Here is a 12,983-nt window from a genome sequence, read left to right as displayed (position 1 = left end):
TACACGGAAGAGACTTGATCTTTATTCTCATTGTAGTACATTGACCTGTGCTCCATGGGGCAGTGGCGCTCTTTTCCTTCGTCACTGCTGTGTATATTGCTTTAAGCTGCCGAGCTGCTGCATATTTGAAAATCAATATACGCTTCTTCTTTTCTTAAGGGGCAGATGCAGGGCATTTTGGGGAAAGGAGTGGCAGCGAGGTGTTAAGAGGACAGAGCTGTGCTTGGAGGGGCACTGGGAGACGTTGCCTCCTTTGTACTATTTAAATAAGATTGAAGAGCCAGAGTGGTCATGGGCATACCTGTATATGGGACTGGCGGGCGGGCGGGAGGGAGGGCACCCCCTTGTCCTTCTCCACAGGCAGCAAAACATCTTGGGACAGCTTCTTGCAGAACAGATTGTACCTAAATCACACACTGGTATGAGTCTGAATACCAATTACTGGGAATCACTGGGGGTGGGAGAGGGAGAGTGTTGTTGCGCTCAGGTTGTTGTTGTTATCCTTCTTTAAATTTGTACACCGCCCTATACCCGCAAGTCTCAGGGTAGTTCACAGATTTTGTTTGTGGTCATCATAGAATGTGGGAAAGATGGACCTTTGGTCTGATCCCATAGGGCTCTTCTTGTGATTAATTGTTTGTGTTTTCTGTCTGTCTGTCTCTCCCCCCCACCCCATTACATATTCTAATCACTGGAATCAAAGGGAAAGAGCGCAGAATGAAGTTCCCAGTTGGCTGCTTTGAAATATAAGATGAGAAAAACTGAAGTCCACTTATTTAATATTACACTGCAGGAGGCCAACCAATACATCTTTACATTTTCAGCATTGGAAGAAGTGTTAACATACCATGCTTTTAAAAAGCAATCATCAAAAGTAGTTGAAAGCAGAACGCTATTAAAACACAAAATGGATTTCCCCCAACAACATTAGAGGTCTATCAGTAATCAATACATAGTAGGCAATTAACCATGTTACAGCTTTTGGTCTTGCATAGGAGAACACATCTACATCAAAATTACAAAGATTCTTTTGAACAAGTATTCTACATACGTAATCAGCAGGAATATAAGTTGAAGGTGGCTTGTTTAAAAAATCAGAGAATCCAAGTTTGCACTGAGCCTTGCAAATTCCCAAACAGCAATGAAATCATGAAGATTCTCTTCTATTAAAATGTGGGTTTTTGTTTTGTTTTTAACGTTGTCACTTTGATTCCTGAGTTACCATTTGGAGGCGGTAGATAAATAAGAGGATTAAAGAAGAAATTCTTAGAACAGAACCATTTCAAGGCCCTGAGCCTTACATTCCATGGGCTAAAGAGACAGGAGGCTTTCGAAGCAGCCCGGAAAGTAGCCATTGCCTCACAGTCTGGCAAAACAACCCAAAGACAAGTGAATGTGGAAGAGACAAAGTAGCCTACATATCACATACTCTGAATTAGGAGAGTTTCATCTCCTAATGTTTACCTGATGGCTGTTCTGGTGCCCACGGGTTCTTTATACCCGCTATAAGGACACACACAGACTCCAGTCAGATTTGTTGGGCGGGCTCAGAGGCAGGTGTGGCACCAGAGTCTTTGAGACTGCCCTCCCATTTACTTGGAAGTAAGGCTCACTGAAATCAGTGGGGCTCATTTCTCAGTAAATGTGCTTTTGACAGCAGTCGTGCCGCAAAATGTGAATGATTTAGGGTAAGTCCTAAACATAAAACATCACACAGAGCTTGCCACCACAGAATCCACTAGGCCTCTTCGGCCTACTTCTATCCCAGTATTTTCCCCCCTCATGCCACCACTGTTTTGAACAGAGTTTACCGCGGATGACCTGTGTAAGATGCGCTGTTCTTAAACTGCTCCCATTCATTTCAGTGGGGCTGCACAGAGAACAGCTTTCTGGCGAGTTCTGCCTATAGCGTAATGGTCAGCAATGGGAAAACAACCCCCCACTCTATCCAGCATGGTGAGTCCGATTCCGTTCAAGGATGCCAAGCTACCACTCTTTCCCCAGTTGACTGCCTGGAAGCAAAAAATGCCTGGAGAAAGTAATCCTGTGGCTACTAAACTTGCTGGCATGGTCACTTTGGGGAATGGCGTGGGGAGTTATGAAATTATGGCCCACCAGCCAACCCTCTTTCACTTCTCAAAATGCTTCCACTCCTTGGAAAGCAAAGTGGCTTTTTGATGGTGCGAGACATTTTGACTTAATTTTCACTCGTGCATCATGCTCCTGTTCAGTCACAAAGGCATTCTGGACACTAGTATTTTAGTTGAAACCAAGTTTGAGCTCTCTGCTTTCCCCCCCCTAAACACCACCATTCAGTGGCGTAGCGTGGGGGGTGCAGGGGGGGGCCGGGCGCACCGGGCGCAACATCTGGGGGTTAGGGTTAGGGGGCGCAAATCCACGGGTTAGGGGGCGCAAATCCACGGGTTAGGGGGCGCAAATCCACGGGTTAGGGGGCGCAAATTACTTGCCTTGCCCCGGGTGCTGACAACCCACGCTACGCCACTGCCACCATTCAGAAGCACTTCACCCAAGATGTGATGCACTACTGGCGAGCACATAAACTTTCTTCTCTTCTTATCTTTGTCCAAAACAGCCTGAAGGCAGGTAAGGATGCTACTACACTTCTGGGGTGTTTCACAATTATCTACTTCCTTTATCGAGAACAGGACACAAAGCAAGCAAAGGTGGAATTTCTATAGTTTAGACAGCTAGACAAACTATTGTTAACAAAACAAATCTCTTCTGCTGTAGGGGTTTCTGTCAGTTGCAAACGTATAGGAAGAAAATCACCATTCATTTTAATAAAATGCTCATCCCTTTGAAATAACTTGTAACGAGCTTTAATCTGTTGAAAGATGTACTTAGTCAAGAAATATGTGTCCTTTTCCATAGCGGAAGCATAGTGCATTTAGCAGTTAACAGGTGTGCAGAACAGACGGAAGGAAATGAACAATGCTGCAGTCCCAGCAACAAGTTTTCCCCTGGCATGGCGAGTCTAACAGCACAGAAATCCTTCTGTGCCAGTCTCTGTCATAACATTAAAAAGGCGGTGGGGAAGTGGGGTAAGATAAAGAGGCACTATCCCTTTGTAGCTTATGCAAGTAGACCAAAATTTAGTCTAAGCCGTGGCAGTAGACATGGTCATCATACACTTGCTTATTGGAGTTGTCAAAGCTCTCGTCGCAGTACGGACACTCCAGAAGGTGGCTCCGTACATGATCTGAATACTGCTGCTCCCCGATGTCATTAGGGAAGACTTCATCGCACATGGGACATTTTCTCACGGAGACCTAAATGGAGCCGAGAATGAGAACATGGAAGCATAATAATAATAATAATAATAATAATAATTTTTATTTATACCCCGCCCTCCCCAGCCAAGGCTTGGCTCAGGGCAGCTAACAAGCAATAATAAAAACAAGTTGAATGAATACAACTTAAAAACAAGATTAAAATACAACATTAAAATATTGAAACATTAAAATATTAAAATGTAGCCTCATCACAGGAGGAGAAAGGAAAAAGAAAGAGGGGGAGGGAATCAAACTGGCTCCAAGCCAAAGGCCAGGCGGAAAAAACTCTGTCTTACAGTCCCTGCGGAAAGAAATCAGATCCTGCAGGGCCCTGGTCTCATGAGGCAGAGTGTTCCACCAGGCCGGAGCCAGTGTTGAAAAGGCCCTGGCTCTGGTTGAAGCTAATCTAACTTCCTTAGGGCCCGGGACCACTAGGGTGTTGCTATTTATGGACCTTGAGGCTCTCCGTGGGGCATACCGGGAGAGGCAGATTATCTGCTGCAAAAATGCAACTGAGCACGGGTACCTGAGGCTGGCTAGGGCAGGGCAACGAGGGCAAGGGCGACAGAACTTAAGGGCCTGGAACCACCACCTCATTTGCTGCCCATCCTTCTTGTGGGTATTTCCTGCCAAAACAGCTTAACAGTGGACAGATATATATATTTTAAACCTGGTAAGGTAGGGTGTGGGGGAAGTGAAAAAGTGTTAAGAATGAGCACCCATCTGCAATCGCTCTATTAGGGTTGTAAAGTCTCGGGCTCTTACTGAAGTTTCAGAGGTTTAGCCTCCCTCCTTAGGATCACTTAAAAAGGGAGTTAAAAGTGCGAGGAAGAGAGGCCAGTCCATTTCCCTGCAGATGACCCATCCCCAGCTTTCTCTGCCCTTCTCAAGCTTTCCAACACTTTCTTCCAGGCTGTATATCTCTATTATTATAAAGAAAGGGCAACACAGAGGTGGACGGGCGTTGGATATAATTTTGAAAATGGACAGGAGGGAAAAGTTATAGCTCTAAATTGTAGATTAAACAGAACTAGCAGCTTAAGAGCTTTTAAAGCAACCCCATATCTGATTCCATGCTGTATGGAATCCTCACTAAATTCTGAACCTTGGCTTAAAGCACCCTAAATACCATGCTAAAGGACAGTGATGTGGTGTTTACTGTGTTATGTATGCATAACAGCAATCATCACATGTTCTTCCCCTTGTTTAATCCCTGCCTCCAATTCCTTCCCCCTCCTCTGTTGTCTCCCATTGTGTAGTTTATAGACTTTATGCTCCTGGGGGCAGGGACTTGAACAAACGTCATGTATATGGATGGTGGCACAGTAAGCAAAAATACTGGGGAACAAATGAAACAGAACAGAAAAAACCCCCAGAATCTCATGAAACACACACACAAACTTACCAACTCTGTCTCAGGAATTGCTGGGTTTACTGCAAAAAAAATGACACATCTTAGCCATAACAAGAAAATGCAATGCTCTTACATAAACTGATCTATCTAAAAGTTTGGCACTTTTATTTTGCTATTTATTTTATGTTTTTGAGGCTTTTTTATTAATTTGTTTTTGTGACTGTGTGGAACCCAGTTCAGCTACTGATTGATTGACTGCAGAAATGGATAAAAAAACCCCATCCAAACAATGACTATTATCAGTGCAGGTAAGAATATTTTTATTTTTTAAATTTTTTATCATCTACAATACTGTCTTATTTATTTTATAGTACAGTACATTGATTATTGCTTTCATTTTATGGATCAATGGTCTCGTTAGATAGTAAAATTCATGTTAAATTGCTGTTTTAGGTGTTGTTTTTAAAAGTCTGGAACAGATTAATCCATTTTGCACTACTTTCTATGAGAAAGCGTGCCTTGGTTTTGGAACGCTTTGGTTTTGGAATGGACTTCTGGAACGGATTAAGTTTGGGAACCAAGGTACCACTGTATAGGGAAGGGTTCTGCTCAATCACGGAGGTTCATACTTTGCAAACAGAAGGTTCCATGCTCAATCCCCAGTTGACTCTGGGAAAAGGCTCCTGTCTGAGACCCTGGAGAGCTGTTGCCAGTCAGTGAAGGCAGTACTGGACCAATGGTGTGACTCTGTATAAGGCAGCTTCCTATAAAGCTATTACAATCTGCTGCACAAAGCATCCAGCACTGCAATACATGACCGCACGTGTAGGTCGAGTAACAAATGCACAGAAGATGGCAGTGTATATCTCCTTGCAAATTTCATTTGGATGAAAAATCTGTTGCACACAAGACCATCTGATGGAACAGAGGGCATTTCAGGCAAAGGGACTGTGCAGGACTCTGTGCCCATTCCCATTTCAACATATTCCAACTGCCATTCCAGTAAACCACTGTTTTCCTGCACCAAAGTTCACTGTGTGCTGTCCACATTGTTCCTTCCTATGCAGGCAAAAAAGCAGTATGGCAGTCTGATAAATATTAAACATGGTTATTAAGTGTCTAGAACAGACCCTCATCACTGTGTAAAGAACAAGCAGGCAGAGTCCCTGCCCTCAGGAAAATAAGGGAAAGAAAAGGGTATTTGCAACAGGGGACAAGGTGCCAAGCCCAGGGGAGGTCAAAATGCATTCAATAGAAAGGTATGTTTGTAGTTAACCAAAAACTTCTAACCCGTGAAACAAGAGAGTTAGAAGTGCCTTATGTTTCAAATTTAAAGAAGCACACTGGGAGATCAGTTAGGGATTTCCCACATAATAACACGCAGTTTTGCCCTGAGAGATGTTTGGAACAAGAACAAGTACAGTGACAGATGGAAAAAGCCACATTTTAGAGGAAAACGACACAGAAGTGAAAACTGTGGAGTTGAGGGAAGAGTTGCCTCTGATGGGCAAAAGTTAAAAAGGAAAGAAAGAAAGAAAGAAAGAAAGAAAGAAAGAAAGAAAGAAAGAAAGAAAGAAAGAAAGAAAGAAAGAAATGCATTGTCCTTGGCTGAAGGACAGACTAATAGGTTGAATTCAGAGAGATGGGTAGAGACAGAGAAATGTGTGCATGTCGATCAAGCTTTCCCAAACTTGGGTCTTCTGCTGTTTTTGGACTACAACTCCCATTATCCCTAGCTAGCAGGACCAGTGGTCAGGGATGATGGGAATTGTAGTCCGAAAAACAGCTGGAGGCCCAGGTTTGGCATGGCTCCCCAAATCAACACAGACTGTGGAAACTTCACATTGGACTTCAAGCATCTGGCATTGTGTGCCTCCCCATTCTTCCTCCAGACTCTGGGTCCTTCGTTTCCAAGTGAGATGCAAAAGCTGCTCTCATCAGAAAAGAGATTTGGGGAGCCATGTCATCAGCTGGTGTTGGTCCACTGTGCTTCATTAAGTCCAGGGTCAACGTAGCCGTCTACCAGGAGATTTTGGAGCACTTCATGCTTCCTTACGCAGACGAGCTTTATGGGGATGCTGATTTCATTTTCCAATAAGACTTTGTCACCTGCCTACACTGCCAAAAGTATCAAAACCTGGTTCAATGCCCATGGGATTACTGTGCTTGATTGGCCAGCAAACTTGCCTGACCTGAACCCCATAGAGAATCTATGGGGCATTGCCAAGAGAAAGATGAGAGACATGAGACCGAGCAATGTAGAAGAGCTGAAGGCTGCTATTGAAGCTTCCTGGTCTTCCATAACACCTCAGCAGTGCCACAAGCTGATAGCATCCATGCCACGCCGCATTGAGGCAGTAATTGATGCAAAAGGGGCCCAAACCAAGTACTGAGTACATGTGCATGCTTCTACTTCTCAGAGGTCCGATATTGCTCTATTTGCAGTCCTTGTTTTGCTGATTTCATTTAATATTCTAATTTTCTGAGATTGTTAATTTGGAGTTTTCATCAGCTGTACGCCATAAACATCACAATTATAACAAATAAAGGCTTGACATATCTCGCTTTGCATGTCATGAGTCTATCTCATATATTAGTTTCACCTTTTAAGTTGAATTACTGAAATAAATGAACTTTTCCACAATATTCTAATTTTTCGAGTTTCACCTGTATACTGACAGTGGAGGCAGAGCAGTTTGATCATATTTGAGATCAAGGATAAAACAGCAGAAAGGCAGTCAGAAAATACAGTAAGAACCGATAGCAGGGAGGAAGAGAGGATTGGAAGCACCAACAGGGGGCAATGATAAAACTAGAGGGCAAGAAGACCAAAACAGATTAAACATACGCATCTGGATGCAATGAAAAGAAGCTGCTCCTTTGTACCAAGTCAGATCATGGGTCCATCTAGGTTAGTATTGTTTATACTGACTTCCTGAGTTTTCAGACTGGAGTCTCTCCCTGATACCAGGGATTGAATCTGGGGCTTTCTGCATGCTAACATCAAGACGTAAATGCATGCTCCTTTGCCTCCAGTTGGACTCTTCTAAGTGGATTCTCTAATGTACTCACCAGTATAGGGATTCCCATACACCAGGACTGAGTTTTCCGGTGACTGGGTTAGGACCCCAGGTGGATGATCCAGAATTTCAGGAAGGTGCACCATTAGTTCCTCATTCTCCCGCCTTAATCTCTGCAAAGAAACAAATGGTAGAATGAGAAGCCAGGATCACCTGGAGTTACAGTTTGCAAGCAGCTTGAAGAAGTTCCTCAAATCTGAAATACAGAAAGCCGTGGCTAAGAGTGGGATCCAGATGTTCCTGGACTACAACTCCCATCAGTCCCAGCCAGCACTGCCAATATCAGGACTGATAGGATTTGCAGTCCATCAGTATCTGAACATCCACAGGTTTTCTTCACACTTGCACTAAAGGAAACCTGTTTCTTTCCTATTCCCCTTGCTCTTGTGTTATAATGCCAGACAATTTGTACCAATTCAGGGGAAGGGGATTGGCAAGAATACTTTTGACTGGACAATGCCATTTTTGGTGTTTCATAAGAAGTGGGAGGCAGGGTGGGAGGCAGGAACCAGCCGTTAATCCAATGGTAGGGTTCAGGAATACTCTTGGGCAGAGTGCAACAGCTGTGCTGTATTATCATCATCATCATCGCTAATTTACTGATGGCTTCTCTTGTCATTCAGGGTCCTTCAAAGCAGCTTCACATATAAGGCCATGAAAAGTTACATGCCCATATACTCTCTTTATTGCCCCACTTGCTTAGCCATACTTATATTTGTCCTTTGGCACACACACACAGACAGTTTCAAAGAACCAAGAGCATTCCAGTTTATGAAAGCTTCCTTGCTTCAGTTTGGTTGCCTGGAAGCACTGCTTGCTTGTTTTACATTTCCAGAGGGGTAAACCTGCTAGTCTCTTATAGCAAACACAGCACAGAGATATAAAGTTGCCTGGACTATAGCATACGACATGTGATGGAGTGGACTGTAGCCCATGGAGGCTTATGCTATAATAAAATTGTTAAGTCTTTAAGGCACTGCACACTTAGTTGTTGTTTTGATTTGCCACAAGAAACCAGGTGAGCCGTTTCTTACAAGCTTGTCTTCATAAATCATTACAGTCATACCTCGGGTTGAAGTAGCTTCAGGTTGAGCGTTTTCGGGTTGCGCTCTGCGGCGACCCGGAAGTAACGGAGAGCGTTACTTCTGGGTTACACCACTCGTGCATGCACAGACGCTCAAAATGATGCCATGTGCATAAGCAGCGAATCACGACCCGCACACGCACAGACGCAGGCTGCTTTCGGTTCAGGATGCGAACAGGGCTCCGGAACAGATCCCGTTCGCATCCAGAGGTACCACTGTATTTATTATTACTAATGTTATTTATTCAATTTTTATACTACCCTTTATCAAAAGATCCCAGGGCAGAGTGCAACATTAAGAACATACTTTACAGAGCTTAATAAAAAAATAATAATACAGAGCATAATAAAAAAATAATCATAACAACAGCCCCCCCCCCATTGAACAGACCATAGATTATTAATGGCCAAAGGCCTGGGTAAAGAGGAATGTTTTGCATGGCACCCAAAGACATATACGGATGGTGCCAGGTGAGCCTTTCTGGGGAGAGCATTCTGCAGACAGGGAGCCACCACGGAAAAGGACCATTCTTGTGTTGCTACCCTACAAACCTCTTGGAGAGAGGGGACATAGAGAAGGGCCTCAGACAACAAGTGTGGGGTCTGGATCTGTTTGTATGAAGCCCTTAAGGTACTGAGGTCCCAAGCTGTGTAAAGCTTTACAGGTCAACACTAGCACTTTGAACTGGGCGCAGAAACTAATTGGCAGCCAGTGCAGTTAGGGATTTGCTTTCCCAGTGGCCTAGTACAAGGATTGCCAATTCTAGATAAGAACCACCTTGCTGGTTCAGACTTGAAGGTTCATCTATTCCAGGAGTCTGTTTCGGACAGCAACCAACCAGATGCATCTAGGGTGCACATAAGCAGGGCATGATGGCAATAAATCTCCCTGGCTGTTAACCTGATGCTGTGGGACTACAGCTCCTTCCTATTGGCCATTGTGGCTGATGAGAGTCCAGCAACAGCTGGCTACCCCTGACTTAAAAGAAAGAACATTTCTTTTCAGAGCGCTGGAGCATTTATGCATTCTTTCTCCAACCCCCATTTAACTAAACTTGCACCTTGTTTTCCTTTTCCAGTTCATTCATTTCCTTCTGCAGGGTCTGATGTGAAAGAACTTCCTCTTCCAGGTTCTTCTCCAAATTTTGCTGGGGGGGTGTAAAAAAAAAGTCATTTGTATTTGGACAATGTCGCCTATCATTCTCACACCACACCTCCCTGGAGGAGCTCAGGTTTCCCCACCCACCCCTCAGCTACCCCCAATTTTATTGTTAAAACCACCCTATGAGCTAGGTTAGGCTGAGAGATGGTGACTAGCCCAAGCTCACCCATCAGTTTCATAGCTGATGGGAAATTTAAACCTGGTTCTAATCAGTCTAAGTCCAAAACTCTAACCACTATAGCAAGGTTGGAAACCCTTTTTCATAGCTCAAGGGCCACATCCCCTCCTGGGGAACCTTCCAAGGGACACATGCCAGGGGTAGGCACAGCCAGAGGCAAAAGTTGCCAGACTGACACATACAATGTAGAGTAGACTAATTTGCGCACACAGTCACAACCGGCCCTCACTCTGTCCTCCATCCAGACAAGCCAAATGCATCTTCAACAGTTCAAGGACACATTCCAGTCAGGCAAAAACACTCAAGGAGGGATGGTGGGGGGGGTGTCTTGGGAAGGGGATGTGACCTGGAAAAAGTGTCCCCGAGGGCCAGATAAAGGCCTGGAAAGCTGTATTTGGCCCCCAGATCTCAGGTTCTCCACCTCTGGAAAACACTGAAAAATAAGTCTCACGGAAGAGTAGCAGCCTGCATGAAGAATGTCCAGATTAATATTGCAATCCTCTACTCATTTTCCACACTGAATTCAACAAGACTTGCTTTGGGGTAGACTTGCACAGCATTGCGCTGTATGCTATCTCTGTTTAAGTCTAAATCCATTGGCAGGAGGCCCAGCAGCACAGAAGCTACCTGCTGGTTTTAAAGTCTGAACTTCAGAGAGCAAACCACTTCCTGCATGCTCTAAATAGTCCACCTCAAAGTGTGCTGCTTCCTCCTCAAGAAGTCTGAAACTCTCTCAAGACCTTTAATCATTTGCTTTGGCAGATAAAACTGTGCAGATCCCCTATGTCTGTGTTCTTTCTTTTACCGTCTCCTAAACCACTGTGACAACGAAGAGGGGGGAGGGAACCTTACCTGTCTAAGCAAGGTGGCATTTAATTGATAATTCTCCTCCTTCAGCTGCTCCAGGTGCCTTGCTTTGTCTTGAACTGCCCCTTGCAGGTCTTCCACTTTGTTCTGTTGACTCTGCACTCGGGACTGAGATGAAAGTAAAGGCACACATGACTCCCCAAATGCAGATGGTGACAGGAATGCTGGACTATCAGGCTTAAACTTAGCCCCATCAAGTTTTGTTAAGATTTCTAACTTTATATTGTAGGTGAGTTAGGTCTGCTTGTGGCTGTCAGCATCTCCAGCAGTCATCTGTCATGTGCATGTGTGTGTTTTGCCCCTGGGCTTAAGCCATATTGCTGTCCAGTAGCTCATGAGGAGTATTTTCTGTTGAATTAACCTCAGTCTAATGTCGTGGGAGGCTACTGTAATATTATGTACAGCTTTTCCCCATTGTGTAGGTTTTAGGTGTGCTTCTAATTCTTTGCCCCACTTTTATCTTATAGGGTTCTAGATCTAACTGCTTAGTGTATGACATTCTAATGCTCACAGGCGCTCCTTGAATTTTCTAGAGAATAAGGAACTTGCCATTTGAAAGTTTGTCCGCTGCGCTCAGGGCCAACTCCCATCAACCCAAGCCAGCATGGCCAATGGTTAACCATGATGCAAGCTGTAGCCCAACAACATCTGGAGGGGCAGAGGTAACCCTACCCTCAAATCCAGGCTTCCTCAACTTCAGCCCTCCAGATGTTTTTGGCCTACAACTCCCATGATCCCTAGCTAGCAGGACCAGTGGTCAGGGATGATGGGAATTGTAGTCTCAAGACATCTGGAGGGCCGAGGTTGAGGAAGCCTGCTCTAATCTGAACAAAAACATGTCCTCAGTGTATGAATGAGATGAATTATAAATACTTGAGTGTATCTGGCCATCTGCTTTTAAAGACCATTTCATTTCCCGTTTTCCAAAGGACAAATGGGTTTTTAAGAAACCTTCTCAACTACCTATGTTCCCTTCCTGCACTCTCCAGCAGCTCATAAATGCCAAGGGAACATGCAGGAGTTTCCCACCTGAAGTTGATCCACACAATTCAGGGTGTTTCTTAGCTTCTTTTCCAGCTGCTCCTTTTCAGCCAACACCTTTTTGTTCTCTTCTTTGGTTCTGTTTGGGGACAGATGTAGTGGATGAATTCTTGCAGTCTCATGCCCAGGTCCCCTGCCTCCCTGCCACAAGATACATCACCTTGGTGCCTGCTATATGCCAACCCACACCTGCGCTCTCAGAATCACCAAAAGGCTCCGTTTGTCCCTCTGCAGGTTCAAAGTTTTCAAGACCCTGCAGAGGAGTCAGTGTCCCTGCTTTGTGACTCATACTTGGCGTTACAAGAGAGGTCGCACAGCCTGGATTTTGGCTACCCTCCTGCTACTCTCCTTACACGGAAACATGAGATTCTGTGGAGCCTGAATGGCTTCCAGTTGCTCGTTTTGCAATGTCAACTAAAGGAACATCGAGCACAGAGATGATAATTCTAATTCTAAATCATTCCCTCTATTATCCAGCATCCAGGCCTTGGGTGCCATTGCTTCCCTAGCCAAAACAGCCTCTGCAAGAGAGAGGTATCAGCAGTTTGGGGAGAATCTCAAGCTTTGCAGAAGTACTAAAATATATACTGGGGAGGGAGAATAAAAACCTGAGGGAGGAGGTAAACTACACAGTCCAATGAGGTCTGAGCATGCTCAGCAGACACAGTATGTGAACTGTTGAGCAGGGCGGGTGGGGAAATGGTATGTCTGCTATCCTGAACATCAGCATTCCACAATAAAATATTGTTACAGGTCCCACTTGTTAAGAGCTCTAGACTCTCCTCAAGCCCCATTCTCCTCCCCTCATTCACCATCTGGCTTAACTTCTTAGTCCCCATACATTGTTGCAACTAAGCCTAAGTATGCATCTTACTATATAATAAAATGTTAAGACTGTTGACCACCAATAGGCAGCTATGGCAA

At 44.5% G+C, this 12,983-nt stretch overlaps 1 protein-coding gene across 5 annotated transcripts in view; it reads right to left on the bottom strand.

Moving 5' to 3' along the window:
- Positions 1 to 2,824: 2,824 nt before the first annotated feature.
- Positions 2,825 to 12,983, bottom strand: part of CALCOCO2 (calcium binding and coiled-coil domain 2) — a 33,258-nt gene continuing 23,099 nt past the window's right edge. For all 5 annotated transcript variants that reach the window (XM_081166553.1, XM_081166552.1, XM_081166556.1 and 2 more), the window contains exons 8-13: positions 12,048 to 12,138; positions 11,004 to 11,126; positions 9,873 to 9,959; positions 7,720 to 7,840; positions 4,699 to 4,727; positions 2,825 to 3,290 (exon numbers count right to left, since the gene is read on the bottom strand). In XM_081166553.1, coding sequence (XP_081022679.1) covers positions 3,114 to 3,290; positions 4,699 to 4,727; positions 7,720 to 7,840; positions 9,873 to 9,959; positions 11,004 to 11,126; positions 12,048 to 12,138 — 628 coding nt within the window. In that variant the 3' untranslated portion in view covers positions 2,825 to 3,113. The remainder of the gene's footprint in view (positions 3,291 to 4,698; positions 4,728 to 7,719; positions 7,841 to 9,872; positions 9,960 to 11,003; positions 11,127 to 12,047; positions 12,139 to 12,983) is intronic.

The sequence above is a fragment of the Podarcis bocagei genome (genome assembly GCF_964188305.1).
Source record: "Podarcis bocagei genome assembly, chromosome: 13".
NCBI classification, from domain to species: domain Eukaryota; kingdom Metazoa; phylum Chordata; class Lepidosauria; order Squamata; family Lacertidae; genus Podarcis; species Podarcis bocagei.
Note: the sequence above shows the minus strand (reverse complement) of the source record. Positions and strands in the feature narration are given on the sequence as shown.